The sequence below is a fragment of the Rhinoderma darwinii genome, chromosome 2 (assembly GCF_050947455.1).
Source record: "Rhinoderma darwinii isolate aRhiDar2 chromosome 2, aRhiDar2.hap1, whole genome shotgun sequence".
NCBI lineage: Eukaryota > Metazoa > Chordata > Amphibia > Anura > Rhinodermatidae > Rhinoderma > Rhinoderma darwinii.
The window spans coordinates 255610624-255628904 of NC_134688.1; the positions used below are offsets into that span (position 1 = coordinate 255610624).

Consider the following 18281-nt stretch of genomic DNA (forward strand, 5'->3'; position numbering starts at 1 on the left):
TCCTAAACCCTCAGCTCTAATCCGTTGAACAAAAGATGCCCCTTTCTATGTCTGCGCCAAGAGTTTGCCAGTGACTTCCCCTTCTGCATAATACTGCTGTTTTATTAACATAAATCTGCTATCAGCCTGTTTAAGCGTGTGAGATTGCAGGTGACTTTGGACCTACTTCTAATCATGTAATGATTCAGGAGAGTTATATAGAATGTAATGAGCCTCTGTTTTATTAACCCTGGTGAATAAAGCCTCGTCCATCTGTTTAGATTTGTTCTTTACTATCATAATTTCTCTTATGAATGTTCCTCTCAGAAACGCCTTCATAGCATCCGAGATCACATCTGAGGGAGCTGTATTAGCATTAAATTGAAAAAGTTCAGTAATTTGAGTACCGACAAGCCCACTTCTAATTAGCTTTAACCAGAATGGATTACGCTTTCACCCTAAGGAGTGTCTCCACAGCCCTTCCCCTAAATTAGGTCTGATTCACACGAGCGCTGCGCATCTCGGACGTGAAAAACTGCAGTTTTTCACGTCCGAGGTGCATCCGTGCTCAGCTGTGCGGTACGCGTTGTCTCGCATCCCCCATAGTTGAGAGTCTATGGAGGGATGCGTGATGCGTGAAAAAATAGGACATGTCCTATTTTCCCACGGACCCTTCACACAGTCCGTTGAAACAACAGCAGTGTGAACGGCCACATTGAATTACATAGGTCCTTGGGACGGCAGTTGAAACAGCGGCCGTCCCAAGGACCTATGTAATTCAATGTGGCCGTTTAACACGTTCATGTGAATCAGGCCTTAAGGTGAAGGTACATCAGGGAGTGATCTGAGATTGACTGGAGCAAATATTCTGCCACATATGGGCACAGCCATAGAATTGCATAAAATCAAATCTATGTGAGACAATGAGCTATAAGTTGTGAAAGCGCAAGAATATTGTTTCATAGCCGGCCACTTCACTCTCCAAACATCTACTAGCCCTAACTCAAGTAACATTTTTCCAAAAGTGGTAGTTGTGTCACCTGGGAATTTATGCAGTGTCTTCTTGACAAAGTTCTTAAAATCCTCCATGAGAAGTAGAGTACATCTGGCAAAGTATTCAGACATTCCAGTACTTTCTTTAAATAAGCTCTGGAGTGTGAGGGAGGAATATACATCACTACCACAATATGCTGAAAATGGTATACAGTGTAGTGAATCCCAACAAAGATTCCCTCCTCATCTTTAAATGAATGATGGCATCAGAACGGTATGCTCCTATGAATGAGTAGACTCACTCCTCTAGAATGTTGAATGAAATGAATGGTAACAATGCCTCATCCAAGCCCTATGAAGAGCCATTGCGTTATTGCGTTATATGAGTATTGCGTTATATGAGTTTCTTACAACCCCATAATTGCCGGAGAGTGTTTTTAAGAAAATTGTAAATAGCATAACGTTTACTAGCCTCGAATGTTCCATGAGACAAAGTTCACGCACCCCCAACCTCCCCACACAGAAGTTCTCTGCGAAAAATAGGCTACTTGGTTCCCTCCTGCGGGAACAGACCTGCTGGCCTGCAAGCAAGACTCAGAACGACAGGAGTTATAGTGTGGACATACCCCCCTCCCAACCCACCCCAAAGAAACTCTTCCCCGAAGAATCCCCTCCCCTAAAAATAGAAACCGATAATTCTCTTTTTATAGAAGGGTCAGGGCATGCGGCAAAGAATGTACCAATAACCAGCTTAACTATCATAGCCCATAGCATATGAGCCATCATCCACTATATCCTCCTTTCATAATACATTCTCCCTACCATTACCATGTAGTGATAGCCCCCAATACTATCAGCATGTGTTGAGATACATATCATGCCCGTATATCAGAAAAGACGCAAAGTCCCACAGTTTGAACAAACTCTCCCCACACGGTTAAGCTATACAGGATTCCAGGCTAAAACCGAAAAAAAATTCAACATTAATGCAACATCACCACCCTTTAAGGAACCTGTAAAGGATATGAGTAAGAGAGTCTAGAACAGCTACTTGTGTGCAATACGGTAGACTTGAACAGGCATTTTAGTCCCTTTCAGCTTCCCCGGTACCCTGCAGCTGGCTCTCATGGTCATCCAACCACCGCAAGGCGTCTCTCATACAACTCCAAAGCCACCACTCAATGTTTAGCAGGGTAAATTATAAAGCATTGCACGTTCAAGGCACAAAGTCTCCTTTTTATATCCATAAACTACGACCGCTGCACTTCCACTGCGTAATCCAAGAAAAATTTGATCCTTACTCCGTTGAGGGTGATGTCTTGCTTTTCCCTGGCTTTGCATAGGATCAATTCATGATATTTATAATGTAAAACCCTATGGGCCCGCTAAACAGCAAACAATGGAGTCAATACATCTGTCCCAAAAGTGTCCAACACCCACACTTCAACACTAGCATCCGAATTCATCTGCTCCACTCTTTCTGGCACCCCCACCAGCCTGATATTGTTTCGCCTGAGCTGATTTTTCAAATCGTCAGTTTTTGCTAACAGCGTGGATACAGCCTGGCTGTTAGACTGTACCTCCCTTTGCATGGAGGGCATAGCATCTTCCACCTCACTAATCCTGCCTGCCACAACAGGAGTCCACTCAGCCGCCTTCTGTAGGTCATTCCTCATTATGCAGATATCCTCTTTTGTGCCACCAATTTGGGCCAGCGAGAAGTTATACCGGCGCCATAAGCACTTTTTTCATAGTAGAAGCCTCGTGAAATTTACTGCCTGAAGTAGAACGATTAAAATATTGTTTAATTGATAAATCTTTAAAAATGAGCTATCCTAGCCCTCATTACAATAGAACAGGCTTCAGATACGGTGGTCAGTCATGAAGAGAGGAATACTCGTGTGATGATGTTATTCCAACCACCAAGCAACCACTCTCCCCCTTATAGTATATTGCACTGACACACCTCACTGAAATAGAGGATAATCCAAACGCGTTTCCGTGCCACTAGTACAGGTGACACATCATCAGGGATTATCAATTCGGTTTATTTATTGTTTCATCTATTACTGCCGTTAAGCACAGTTGTGTGCTAAATTGAACCTCACGGCGCGTGTACGACTCTAATGCATTGGCCGCACACGCGCCGGCGAAGTTCCGGTCTATTTGACAGGCCAAAGCCCACCCACTCAGCTGACGTAGCTGAGGCCAGGCACCAACCCGCAGTAGCCACGTCAGAATATGACGTTGCAGGAAGAATGCCGAGCATCCTATCCAGCAGCCAATCAGCTTTCATTTCAACGCTACAGCGTCCCACGTTGCCTAGGAGATCTCCAGGCGGATCAAATTCACTGCCGTATGAATTCAAAACCTATACACAGATGCAGCTCAGACGAGAGACACAGAAAGAACACACAACGCAAACAAAAATCGGCACACATAGACATAGGGAAGAAACTTAAAGTCCTCTGATAGGAAGATGGGCACGTTCCCACATTGGGAAACATGCCCACATATCGCTGAAAAACCGCATATTACGCCGCATGTTGAACACTTATCACAAGATTACCTGTATTCAATATACTTGGCCAAAAAAACACCACCAACATAATAGCTGGTTGGAATGTGTGATCTTATGCTAGATGAGATTAGTTGTTTCATGTGATCCATGTCTTAACGTATAGTTTCATACAAAAAACAACAAACAAAAAACAAACAAAAAACCAATGAGCACCCAAAAAGGTTATGGACACATATTGGAGTAACATTGGTGGCCTTAATGACAGAATATTGTGTCAGATATCAAAAGAGTATTCTGCAGGATTCATATTAATCCTTATGATAATATATAGCTCTAAAGACCGTGAAAACTGCTTAGGGATATACAAAAAATAGTGGGATTTTATGAGTATTATAAACATACTAGAGATATACTATAGGAAGCAGGCAAAGGAGATCTGTTCATTTAAACCTTGGGGACAAATGGTTTGAAGACGATGGATCCATTGCGCTTCTTTTTGCATAATCCTTTTATCCACGTCACCACCTCTTATTGTCTGTCTGATGCATTCCACCCCTTGAAATTTAAGGTTTGAGGAGTCACCCCCATGACACTCCCAGACATGACGGGACACTGAAGTATCCTCTTGTCGCCTAACATCCCCAATATGCTCTCTAATCCTCCTTCTGAATTCCCTTTTAGTCTTCCCTACATATTGCTTTTTACAGTCGCAGGTAATTAGATACACCAACCCCTTGGTTTTGCAATTTATGTAGGACCTGTTCTCAAAACTTTTCCCCGTAATGGTACTTCTAAACTTGCTGCTGCATAGTATTGACTCACAGGCTTTGCAGGACCCACATCTAAAGCTTCCTTTTAGGCCACGATTCAACCAGGTGCCAACAGGGTCCTGGATATTTAAATGGCTATGAACTAACCGATCCTTGACATTAAATCCACGTCTATAAGTAATCATGGGAGATTTACCTACCAAACCCCCAATGTCTGGGTCGGCTTGCAGAATGCCCCAAAAGCGTTGTAGGATGGACCGAACCTCCACACTAGAGGAGTCAAAGGTACCGATGACCCTAACCATTTCCTCCTCAACTTCCTTCGGTTTAGGGTTCAATAGATCATCCCGATTTCTACCTAGTGCATTCTGATATGCATCTTTAAGTACTTGTCTCGGATACCCTCTCCGCCGAAATCTGTTTTCTAATTCATGAGCCGAAATCTTGTAGTCGGATATGGTCGAGCAGTTCCGGCGGGCCCTCAGGTATTGGCCCTTTGGGATGCCCCGTTTCAAATTTAAAGGATGACAACTTTCCCATCTCAAGAGACTGTTTGTGGCAGTGGATTTCCTAAACATGTTGGTTTGAATGGCTCCTGAGGGTGTCTTAGAAATCGTGACCTCGAGAAATGTGATCTTGTTATCATTAATCTCTGACGTAAAAAAGAGACCTAGGTTGTTTACGTTAAGGGCACCTACAAACTCCATGAATTGTGCCTTTGTTCCTTTCCACAAGATCAGAATGTCGTCTATGAATCTAATCCATAAAAGGATACAGGAGGTCCATTGTTCCATCAAATCCGTAAAGACACATTCTTTTTCCCACCAGCCTAAATACAAATTGGCATAGGTCGGGGCACATGGACTTCCCATGGCTACCCCTTTTAACTGGTGGAAAATCTTTTGATTGAACAAAAAGAAATTATGCTCCAATACAAATTTCAACAATAGAATGACAAATTCATTGTGTGCCCTGAATTGTGTACCCTTGTCTCTCAAAAAATAGTCAATGGCAAAGCATCCCTGCTCGTGGGGAATAGAGCTATACAACGCCTCCACGTCTAGTGAGGCAAGAAACACATTATGATCAAGACGGATGCCTTCAAGTTTCCTCAGGGCATCCATAGTATCCCTAACGTATGAGGGTAATGATAATACAAAAGGTCTACAGAAGCCTCGTGACTCACCCCCACCGTACCATGTTGTCCTTAAGCCTTCGGAGTTCCAGGGTAGCTCCCCCCTCAATTGTCTTCCTCCAGCTCACGGTTCAGCGCCCAAAAGCAAGAATCATAAGCAGCATCTTTTATGGAACTGGGAGCAGTAGTCCATGCAAACTGTCCCAACTTTTTAGCTGCATCAGCCCTCTTCAATCTCCTCTGCTCTTCTTCCGCTGGAGTATCGGCATCGTGTTGGACAACTACTTAAGGCTCACCCTCTGTCACTCTCTGTCATGGGTCTGAGATGTGGCTTCCACCACTGAAACATTTACACCAGGTCCTGCGTCTTTGCAGTCACAATAGCGAGAGATATTGGAATGAATAATATAATTTCAGGACAGCGGTAGCAGGAGATCCGGAACTTGCGTCCTCTAACATCAGAAGCTAGGCCATGCCCCTAAATGAACACATTTTTATTGAGCACACTATAAGAGCTGGGGCACATAGTATATGCCAGTGTACGGAGCCTGTATGGAAGTGCACGGAGACCGTATGACTTCTTAGTATGGAGCCGCACAACCTTCTTGTAATTTCGCACAGGTTTCACCTAACAGAGTTATTCTCAATTACTTGTGTTGAATCTGTTTGCAATGTAATGTGTATTTTTTATTTTCTTTACAGGGTAAACCGGGACTCTCTGGACTAAAGGGAGAAAAGGTAAGCGGACATTTACCTTATACCTGTGTTTATTATATTGTCATGTGTATTACCTACTCTTTCTGTATACAGCCGTTATAATTTACATTAAAACGTATACATAATATTCTAAACCAGTAAGAATACAGAGTAGAACTGTTTTGTTTTTGTGTCTTGTAGGGTGATCCATGTGAAGTTTGCCCAACCATAAACACTGACGGCACACAAGCTACCAGTGTTCCAGGTGTTAAAGGTCAGAAAGGTAGCCCTGGAATTGGAGAGCCAGGACAAGTCGTAAGTAATGAATACAGAATGACCAATTCTGATAGTAATGTCTAATGGACATCCTGCATTTTATTCCATTGCAAGTCAAAATAACAATACAGAACACAGCATATTTTGGCAGGATTAGTCAATGGCTGGTATAGACCAAGACTTCTAATTAGATAAATATAATCATTATATATTTGCACTTATATATTTGGAAGAATCCCATCATGCTTCTGACTTTAATGTGTTCTTATTTGCAGGGACCAGCAGGCGTACCAGGACCAAAAGGTGAACAGGTATACCTGGCATAACTTGGAGCATATTGTGCAGGCAGACAGGACTATGAATTTTTTATTTTATTTTTTTACTGTGTGTTTATGTCAAACTGACTTGTAAAAAAATTATGGTATTACACTCTAATGGTGCTACACATCATAAAATTATGCCTATAAAACAATATTTCTATACTGCTTTTCTCCACTAGCAATCAAAGTGCCGAACATAATATATATATACTGTGGTATTTCTCAGTCCCTCTGTCTTTTTATATAAAAGTCCAAGGAAAACTGGTGATGCAGCTGATCCCATTGTTTTCAATTGGAATTGAAATCAGTTGTGCTATTTCCATGCTACGATTCTGTTAGGCAGGACATAAGGAAACTAATGTTAATGTTCTACGTGATTGGGCGCCACATATGGGTCTGCTATATCCATTTAGAATTCAACAGAAGTAGTATGCCTATTGTAAGATCTTGCTCACTTTTCCTTTTTCTAACTAATTTAGACAAAAAAAATAGGTATAGATAGAAGTTAAATTCTTTATTTGTGTCTTTGTTGGAATCATTAAAATGTACAATAGCATTCCCAGCTTTTAATGATCTTCATTGGTTTGTCAATAGCCTTCAGCTACTTCCACTAACTATAATGTCAACATTTTTATAATGTCTAGGCAGGATTATTTATTACCTTTACTTAGAAAATAACGGAGTGTGGTTCATTTTATCCAAAGAACAGTTTTCTTCTGTATCCATGAACAATAAAAATAGATTTGTCTTACAATGTACAATACATTGAACAGAAATGCAGAAGGAACTTGGAAATAAAGTGTTGAAATCCATCAGCTGTTAGATTCAAGTTGACCAGGAATATAAATCTATTTTAATTTACAATATAATATACACATAAGATTAGTATTTGTATATGCCCTTAAAATGGCTGGAGGTGCTGATCCAACCCTGCCCTGAAAAAAAAAAAAGCTTTATACAAACACTTACATTGGGCATGTAGGCAGTACAGTTGCTGAGGATACTTGCAGAAGACTTTTCGGGCGTTATAAGGTTGTCTTGACAATTGTACTATCCAACGTGCCACCTGCATTTTCCCACACCCGCTGTAAGATTGTATGGGAGAGCGAAAGTACAGTGCCACTTTATAATGCCATGAAAGTCCTGGAATTGATATGCAGCCAGACTTTACACTGAAAAGTGCAGGACACAACAGCGTAGCCACAAGAGAGTGGAGACTTAGCTCTTTTAGTTATTTAGGTGTGGCCTATCAAGAACGGCACTTGCAAACATTATTCATTAGGGAGTTTGAAGAACTTTTTGTCCTACATTTTTAGTTTTCTAAAAGTGTACAAATAGTCAGCTAGGAGGGGGTCATAGATACAGAAACATTCAGTCATTTTAAGAAAAGAGAAGCAAGTAACTAAAGAGACCGATCTTGCTCTGTCGGAGATATAAACAAAAATAAAAAGCAATAATTTTTATCCATTCCAGACATTTGTCATAAGTATACGTCATGGAAAGCCAATGCTTCCCGCAAAATGTTGTAAACTTACGACAAACAGGGAAGCGGTTACTGCGTAAGAATACACAGTTACCAAGTACAGATGTCTGCTGTTCCTAACAGCAGGCCATCTTTACATAATGCCCAGGGGGGTGTCACTGTGATTGGCCGGTTAATTCTGACTGGCCAATTGCGGCTCTTTGCATCTTTAGCTTTTCACTGTGCAACAGGACACAGTGATATGGTTGTAATTGGTGCACCAATCACTACCATGTATTCATGAGGAGCTGCCAGTGGTGCCACCCCTTCGATCGCTACGATTGGTCGGACCAATTGCAGTCATGGCGGATGTTTCAAACACCCTGCACCAGCTCTGCCCGTCTCATTCCGGTGAGCAGAGCTGGTGCAGGGTGTTTGACACTACCGTCCGTGAGCCATACTGAGGCATTCTGTTCTTGCGATCCTCTTCTGCATCCTACTGTGTGATCCCTCACTGTGATCATCATCATCGACTGTACTGCTGCTGATTTTTTTAGCAGCAGCACTAGATCTGTCCCTAAATTTCCTACCCCTTGTTCCTGTTCCCCACCCCCTTTTTCCGTCTTGCGGCAGCTTAGTGCTGTTCAGTGACCGCCATCATTGATCAGCCTCTCTGCCTATTTTTGGCACAGGAATTTTTTTAATATTTTCTGCACCATCTCCTTGTGTGCACCCTGGGGCCACTGAGTGCTGAGTCTATAATAAGTCTCCATGGTAATTTGTTGATGCAGGTTTTTTGGGCCTTTTTTTGATTTTGTTTTCCTACCCGACCAATTCCCTGTGGGCGTCCTGCAGCTGAGCGCTGATCAGTGACCACCATCACTGATTGGCATCTGTGCTAATTTTTTGGCACAGGTTATATTTTACTACCTCATCTTTCTGTGTGCGCCCTGCAGCCACTGAGTGCTGAGACTATAAATCCGCCTCAGTGGTAATTTGTTGACACAGGGGTTTTTGGTCTTTTTTTTAAATATAACACTGTAAAAAAAAAAAATTATAGTTAGGTGTAGCTAGTACCTGCATAAATTGGAGCGTTAGAGTAGCGGATGTTTACTGACGTCCGTTTTGTAAAAAAAAAATGTAAAGCAGAAGTTTTAGCAATTTTTCTAAGGTTTTAGTGTAAATTTACAGCATTATAGGTAGTGTCAGTTAGTGACGGACATTCAGTTTTTTTTAACTGAAGTTCGTTCACTAAATTTATTATAGCGTAGCGTCAGTTTAAGCGTAAATTTACAGAGTTATAGTTAGCGTCAGTTAGTGAGGTCAAAATGCTCACTACACACCTACATGAATTTCTTGAGGGGCGTAGTTTCCAAAATGGGGTATTTTTGGGGGTGTTTCTTTTGTTTTGGTACTGCAAGACCTCTTCAAACCTGACATGGCGCCTAAAATATAATCTAATAAAAGAAGGCCCCAAAATCCACTAGGTGCTCCTTTTGCTTCTGAGATCTGTGCTTCAGTGCACACTAGGGCCACATGTGGGCTATTTCTAAAAACTGCAGAATTTGGGAAATAAATATTGAGTTGCATTTCTCTGGTAAAACCTTCTGTGTTGCAGAAAAAAATTAATTAAAAATGAATTAAAAAAAAAAATAATAATAATTTGTAAATTTCACTTCTACTTTGCTTTCATGGTTGTGAAACGGCTAAAGAATTAAGAAACTTTCTAAATGCTGTTTTGAATACTTTGAGGTGCAGTTTATGGGGGTTTGTTTTGTATGGGCCCCTCAAAACCACTTCACAACTGAACTGGTCCCTGTAAAAATAGCCTTTTAACATTTTCTTGAAAATGTGAGAAATTTCTGCTAAAGTTCTAAGCCTTGTAACGTCCTAGAAAAATAAAAGGATGTTTAAAAAACAATGCCAATCTAAAGTAGACATATGGGAAATTTTATTTATCACCTATTTTGCATGGTATAACTGCCTGTCTGACAAGCAGATACATTTAAATTGATAAAAATGCTAATTTTATCAGTAACATAAAGTCCAATGTGTCACAAGAAAACAGTCTCTGAATCGCTTGTCAGATTTGAAATATGAGGCTCCGTCAGGAAAGTCAAAAGTGGCTGCAGTGGGAAGGGGTTAAAGAACAATGGATGCCCTTGGAATTGAAATTTATATTCCCAAGTGAAATATCAGGGGTGCAAGTGCTCGTACGGACATACCACCAGTTCAGCTCTATAGTTTTGGACATGGCCAGATATCCGCAGGAAAGTGGAGACTTGGCTATATCACCCACTGGCAATTGAACCTTATTTAAACCCATTCATAGAAAGCAAAGCACTTGAAAAGATTATTAATTAAGAAGTGTAGAGTACTTCAATTTATCCTAAATGTTCAGTTCTCTAAAAATGTGCATAAAATGTAGTCATTTTATATAAAAGGTTTTTATCAGAATGCAAACATTCAACATATTAAACTAAACACTTTTTTTTTTATTTTAATCGAATGCAGGGAACCCTCGGCTTTACAGGATTGAAGGGTGAAAAGGTAAGATGTTAAATATAGTCTTATATCAGTCAAATGACAAAGAAACAAGATACAAAATAGAATTTTGTCAGCATCTAATGAATACATGGCTGCACTATCTGATCTTTTGTTGAATTGTGAGAACATAAAGAAACCCGCTAAATAGTACAGTATGTTATATTACAGTAAATTACAGTTCTGGTCAAAAATCAAAATGCATTGAGTGTTTTTTGGTTTTTTTGGCCAAGAATTTGTGGTCAGCCATACAAAGCCTTGGCTAAGAACACCACAGTTGGTATGTAAGGTTGAGAGCCAAATGTAAACTGTTCCAAGTAATGCAATAGAGATTACTGACATTACTAAGATCGGAGCTACAGTTTCATAAATTCAAACCAGAACAGCACAGCAGTCTACTGTACTTGTAAATTGGTAGCTGTATACTAATTCTATGAGGAGACCCCACACCCACAATGAGTTCATCACAGGGAAAACTGCAAATTAAATGGGAATCGTCCAAATAAGACAACAGTTTTAAATGGAATGTATTATCAGAAAATTACATATTATCTACATTTTTATTGCAAATTGTTGTTTTTTTTAAATGTGACTATCCGTATTAAAAAAAACTGTTTTACTAGCTGCTAAAGTTAAAGAGACTCTGTCACCAGATTATAAGTGTCCTATCTCCTACATAATGTGATCGGCGCTGTAATGTAGATAACAACAGTGGTTTTTATTTTGAAAAACAATCATTTTTTAGCAAGTTTTGCGCCATTTTAGATTTATGCTAATTAGTTTCTTAATGGACAACTGGGCGTGTTTTTACCAACTGGGTGTTGTACAGAGGAGTGGATGATGCTGACCAATCAGTGACCAATCAGCGTCATACAATTCTCATTGTTCCAGCCCAGCTTCTTTCACTGCACAGTGTGATTGTGCACTGTGTGATTGTGCACAGTGTGATTGTGCAGTGAAAGAAGCTGGGCTGGAACAATGGGAAGTGTATGATGCTGATTGGTCACTGATTGGTCAGCGTCATCCACTCCTCTGTACAACGCCCAGTTGGTAAAAAGTAAAAACACGCCCAGTTGTCTATTAAGAAACTAATTAGCATAAATCTAAGATTGCTCATAACTTCTGCGAAAATTATAGTTTTTCAAAATAAAAACCACTGTTATCTACATTACAGCGCCAATCAGATTATGTAGGAGATAGGGCATTTATAATCTGGTGACAGGGCCTCTTTAAACTGACATTTCCTGTTTTCTGCAGCTTTGCTGTGTAGACTGGAACAGAGTCAACAGAGTGTGGTGGATTTAATGACAGCTCTATTGTACTGCTAGAAACCTAGATAAATCAGAATATCAACATTATACACTATAGCCACACAGATAAGGTTCTCTATTCATCTCCCCTGTCACTGAGGGAGAAAGCAGTACTCCATCACTTCCCGGAGACTGTATTAGTTTGTTGACACTTCTCTGACCATTAGTGGAGTATTCCAGTGAGAAACATTTATCACATATTTACTGAATAGGTGACAAATTCTCGATCAATGGACTGCAACCGCAGGAACCCCTACTGACTGTTAGAACTTAGAATCATAATGTCCCCCCTCTGCACGACTGTGAGCTGTGTTCGTAACTCTCATAGTTTGTATGGAGTGCACATGCTCGACTGCCACTCTATAAAACTTTTCTTTACCGAGTTTGTGTGACGGAAGGGGTCACAGGGGAGGGATTCTCATTGATCCAACATTTATCACCGATCCAGTGCATGGAATATGGAACAACCCTTTAACTTTCATATATTGAAGGTGCCATAAGACACGCACCATGCTGTCCTGGTTATACAGACAATGCAGGAAATCTGTCCATCCATTACCACAGCCCCCCCCCCCCCTACATACATTTTGTGATTAATGAAACTAATATTAAATACATGATAAATTCCCTTTCATTAATTAAATAATAAGTTGTTCTAGTCTAGAATTTAGAACTTATTGTTCTGCATGGATTCATAATTAATGCTTATCTCATAATCTGGGCTGCTTTAAGAGTATCAGTATCTCACTATGGACTTTTTGTTTTAGGGGGATTCATGTACCTCTTGCCCAGATATTCAAAGCCCCCATGGTTTTCAGGGTCGTGTAACTGGTCTAACTGGTCTGCCGGTTAGTATATCTTTATTTACTTTTAATGTGGCCTTATTTTGTTTGAATTCTTAATATTTTATTCTATAATTGTTAAGTTAGAACACAGTCTGAGATGAAGAGATGAGCTTCTCTGACTTGCGTATATTGCGTTGGCAAGAATTTAAACCATTATGTATAGACATTTTTGAAAGGTGAAAAAAATTACAACTGTCTACATGGCTGTTTGGAAACATATATAATAATCCTACAGAGAGTTATTACCATCTATAACTGCTACTATAATGATCATGAATAACGTACAATTAAAATCATTTCCAAAACTAAAAATTCCTATGAACTGGCTCCCAAGATTAGAAGAGCAAATCTCAAAATTTTTTGCAATCTTCATTAACTTCTATTTCACTAGTGGGAGTTTATTCCCTGAACCCTAAATCCTTGATCATGTTTACAAAAGGCGTGAGCGAGTATTTCTGTATTAATTCCAGACGGTTTTCAAGATCTCTACTAGTTGTTATTTAGTAGAAACATTCATTGTTTACTTCTAGTGGATACAATTTTGTCCATGGTCATGTGATGGAGACACAGGGGCTGGGATCGTTACAGTATGTGTATCAGAGCTGTGTCTTCTTAGGAGCACCTGTGTGTCCATCACATGACCGTGGACAGAATTGTATCCACTAAAAGTAAACAATGAATCTTCCTATTATATAACAACAAGCAAAGATCTTGAAACCGTGAGGAATCAATACAGAAAGTATATTGAAAAATTTTATAACTTTTATTAATAAAAATTAAAAAAAATACAAATTTTCTGACAGCAAAGGTTGCCAGTAGGTTTAAATCAGAAGATCAATGAAGAAATATAGGCAGCAGCAGAGATAGACAGGACTTTGTAGGTTAGAGTTAGCATATTCGATTCCCTGTGTTTGGGCAGCCAGAGGATAGACTGATACAGAAGGTTGCAATTATAGAAACAAGAATAGAGGTGGATTTTCTTCAATTCATTCACTCTTTTAGAGCTAAAAACAAACAGGGCGGTTGAGTTGGTTTCCATTATCTGAGCAGTGCTCCTTCACTATAATCACCCTTATATGTTCACTTCATCTTTAACCTTTAGGAGTTTTCTGAACCTGTATCCACTCTCCCCATCACCTCCAAATTGCAACCCAACATTAGCCTCTTGGTCCATCTGCCCTTAGACAACTTCTCGGTGACTTCATCAGTTCCTCTCCATTGATATCACTACTGTTATTATAGGCAACTTCAACATAGACACAAACAACCCGACTACTACTTAGGCCATGCTCACAGACACAGTTATTATGCATTTCTTTGGCAGTTTTTGGATCAGTTTTTTGAGCCAAACACAAAAGTGGACACAAAAGAAATAAGATGCATCTATCTTTTCTTTATACCCTTCCTTCTGTTTGGATCCACTTCTGGCTTTGGCTTAAAAAACTGAGCCAAAAACTGCCACAAAAAAAACTGTGCATGTGTGTGATCTGGCTTAAACTTGTAATGGTGGAATCAAACATTGAACTGGTTTCAGTCTTTAATTCTTAGGAACCCCTGTTAATGTGGAAGAAGCTGCAATACTATTAGTATAAACTTTTACATTTGTGCTTCTTATAAAAAATATGTATATTATATGTATATTAAATGGTTGCAATGTTCAGACCGTAGTAGGTGCATAAGTAGGGGCCCAACCCAATAATACCGGGTGTGCAGAGTAACTTTTCTTTAATGTTGTTAAAAAAGTTACTAAATGTCAATTCAAACAAGAGAACTTCGTAATACAATGTCCCTGATATAATTCTCACTACTATACAGTATATATTGTAGGAGCATTAGAGGTTATTGATACCAAAACATCTCTGCAGTTCACACAATGGTGTCTATATCACGGTAGCTCCACTATAGCAATGCAAAGCTTGAAATTTACCACAGTTCATTTTCACAATGTGTTTTCTGTAGATTTCCATAGGATTGGAGGCATAGTTAAATACTTAGTAATTACATGACCAATTAAGCTCTGCTACATCTGTGCCTTCCTGATATTGGTAGTGTTGACAAAAAGCAGCGTCTCTCATCTGATTAAGCAAGGTTCAGCTCGCCACTAGTATAGCCATAAAAGTGACTAACTATTAGGCCTCATTTACACGAGCGTATTATACGCGCGTGCGACGCGCGTGCTTTTCACGCGTGTCGTACGCACCTATAATAGTCTATGGGGCTGTTTAGACGATGCGTGAATTTTGCGCAGCGTGAGTGCGTTGCGTAAAACTCACGACATGTTCTATATTCTTGCGTTTTTCACGCAACACGCACCCATTGACTTCAATGGGTGCGTGAAAACAACGCATGCCACACTGACGGTCCTGCGTTGCATGCGCGAAAATCACGCAAGAGCTGTCAAACTCCTGAATGTAAACAGAAAAGCACCACGTGCTTTTCTGGTTACAAACATCCAAACGGAGTGTCAAATTAGAGATGAGCGCACCGAACTTCACCGGGTTCGGCCGAACTCGTTTTAACCGAACCCGGCAAAAAATGTTCGGGTACGCGACGTCAGGAGACAGTCACTGCCCACGGTGCTGAAAGACTTAAACTGTTTCAGCACCATGGACAGTGACTTTCGATCACAATATACATATACGTGTAAAAAAAAAAAAAGAAGTTCTGACTTACCGATAACTCCCGGCTTCTTCCTCCAGTCCGACCTCCCGGGATGACAATTCAGGCCAAGTGACAGCTGCAGCCAATCACAGGCCAAGCACAGGCTGCAGCCAATCACAGGCCAAGCACAGGCTGCAGCCAATCACAGGCCAAGCACAGGCTGCAGCCAATCACAGGCTGCAGCGGTCTCATGGCCTGCCGCGTCATCCTGGGAGGTGGGGCCGGATGACAAGAGAGGGACGCGTCACCAAGGCAACGGCCGGGAGACCGGACTGGAGGAAGCAGGCAGTTCATGGTAAGTGTGAACGTCTTTTTTTATTCACAGGTTGGTGTAGATTGTGATCGGCATTCACTGTCGAGGGTGCTGAAAGAGTTACTGCCGATCAGTTAGCTCTTTCAGCACCTTGGACAGTGACGGGCGTCGACTACCTCATCTCTATGATGGCGGCTGCGCGAAAATCACGCAGCCGCGCATCATACACGGATGACACACGGAGCTGTCAATTGCCTTTTGCGCACGCAAAACGCAGCGTTTTTTTGCGTGCGCAAAACGCACACGCTCGTGTAAATGAGGCCTTAAACCAATCTATTTTTGAAACAGGGATTACCTGGTCCAACGGGAGCATCTGGAACCAAAGGCGATAAGGTACTGTTATATACAATATCAACTAGTAAACATCCGAGTTATAAAGTTGTGGTTTCTCTCATTTGTTGATCATGTATATTTCACTGAGTCAATCATGCAATCATTATGCTACAGATATCTATTGTCTATTACCTAGTAATTATGTACAAGTAATTCCCAGCTATTGATACAATTCAGCATTAATCTTTCATCTGGTAGTGAAGTCCAGGCTTTAGTAGTTTATGCATAGATATCTTTCTTCTATTAATGATGAGAACATAATCTCTTAACAAGCCATTATGTATATTTTGTGTAATTAGATTCTTTGGCAAACCGTCCTCATTAATTCTTTTAATCAGTTATTTAATTTAGGCTGGGTAATTGCAAAACAAATGGGAAGCATTTTAGAGGTTTTTTTTGTATCATTAATCTGGTGAATTGTTGTGCCTGTAAGGCTTAGTGCACATCTACGTCAGGTCTGACCTTTCTGTCAGGGGAACGCATGGACGGAATCCAAACTGAAACAAACGGAAACCATAAGTTTCCTTTTGCATCACCATTTGTTTCAGTGGCGATGGATCCAGTGCAAATGGTTTCCGTTTGTCACCGCTGTGTAAGGGTTCTGTCGTTTTGATGGAATGAATAACGCAGTTGACTACGGTATTGATTCCGTCAAAAGGACGGAACCCTTGCACATCTGTGACAAATGGAAACGATTAGCAACGGATCCGTCACCATTGAAATCAATGGTGTGGCGAACGGAAACCTATGGTTTCCATTTGTTTCAGTTTGGATTCCGTTCATGGGTTCCCCTGACGGAAAGCTCTGATGGATCGCATGAACAGAGCCCCGACGCAGATATGAACAAAGCCTTAGTGGAGTGAAGGTGTCTGAAATGCATTCATCAACTCATTTATATTTCTGTTGTTTTATCAGGGAGATCGTGGTGAAGAAGGTCCAGCAGGGATACCAGTGAGTAGAATCTTGCAACTCATTTTTATCTACCATGCATTGTGTGCATTAAGGGACTAAGACGGGGCTAACTTGGGAAAGATATTATAAATTGGTGCAATACTTTAAAATTCACAAATTAACTCTTAGGCTGGGTTCACACGACCTATTTTCAGGCGTAATGGAGGCGTTTTACGCCTCGAATTACGCCTGAAAAGACGGCTCCAATACGTCGGCAAACGTCTGCCCATTGCTTTCAATGGGTTTGCCGATGTACTGTGCCGACGACCTGTCATTTTACGCGTCGCTGTCAAAAGACGACGCGTAAAATTACAGCCTCGTCAAAAGAAGTGCAGGACACTTCTTGGGACGTTTTTGGAGCCGTTTTCTCATAGACTCTATTGAAAACAGCTCCAAAAACGGCAGAAAAAAACGTGCGAAAACGGCGTGAAAAACGCGAGTTGCTCAAAAAACGTCTGAAAATCAGGTGTTTTTTTCCCTTGAAAATCTGGTGACTTGTTGTGCCTGTAAGGCTTTGTTCACATCTACGTCAGGTCTGACCTTTCTGTCAGGGGAACCCATGAACGTAATCCAAACTGAAACAAATGGAAACCATAGGTTTCCTTTTGCATCACCATTTGTTTCAGTGGCGATGGATCCGGTGCAATGTTTTCCATTTGTCACCGTTGTGCAAGGGTTCCGTCATTTTGATGGAATGAATAGCGCAGTCGACTACGGTATTGATTCCGTCAAAAGGACGGAACCCTTGCACATCTGTGACAAAAGACGACGCGTAAAATTACAGCCTCGTCAAAAGAAGTGCAGGACACTTCTTGGGACATTTTTGGAGCCGTTTTCTCATAGACTCTATTGAAAACAGCTCCAAAAACGGCAGAAAAAACGGTGCGAAAACGGCGTGAAAAACGCAAGTTGCTCAAAAAACGTCTGAAAATCAGGTGCTGTTTTCCCTTGAACACAGCTCCGAATTTCCAGACATTTTTGGCTCAGCGTGTGAACATACCCTTAAAGCGTACCTAACTTTTCAGGTGACTTTTCAAAATAATCTATCATATGTGTGTACATGTGGAATAACACTATTTCTGGCCTAGCCCATTACATGACTTGTATATGACATTATTTAGCAGTTTTCCTCTCTGCAGACTCTATCTCTAATTCTATGTTTTCTCTGAGCT

General features: G+C 40.7%; 1 protein-coding gene across 1 annotated transcript in view; it reads left to right on the plus strand.

The window, feature by feature from the left end:
- The window catches only part of COL16A1 (collagen type XVI alpha 1 chain), a 176895-nt gene that overhangs the window by 101111 nt on the left and 57503 nt on the right, over positions 1 to 18281 (plus strand). Inside the window, exons 21-27 of the mRNA XM_075853167.1 lie at positions 6101 to 6136; positions 6296 to 6409; positions 6646 to 6681; positions 10667 to 10702; positions 12774 to 12854; positions 16114 to 16158; positions 17074 to 17109. Coding sequence (XP_075709282.1) covers positions 6101 to 6136; positions 6296 to 6409; positions 6646 to 6681; positions 10667 to 10702; positions 12774 to 12854; positions 16114 to 16158; positions 17074 to 17109 — 384 coding nt within the window. The remainder of the gene's footprint in view (positions 1 to 6100; positions 6137 to 6295; positions 6410 to 6645; positions 6682 to 10666; positions 10703 to 12773; positions 12855 to 16113; positions 16159 to 17073; positions 17110 to 18281) is intronic.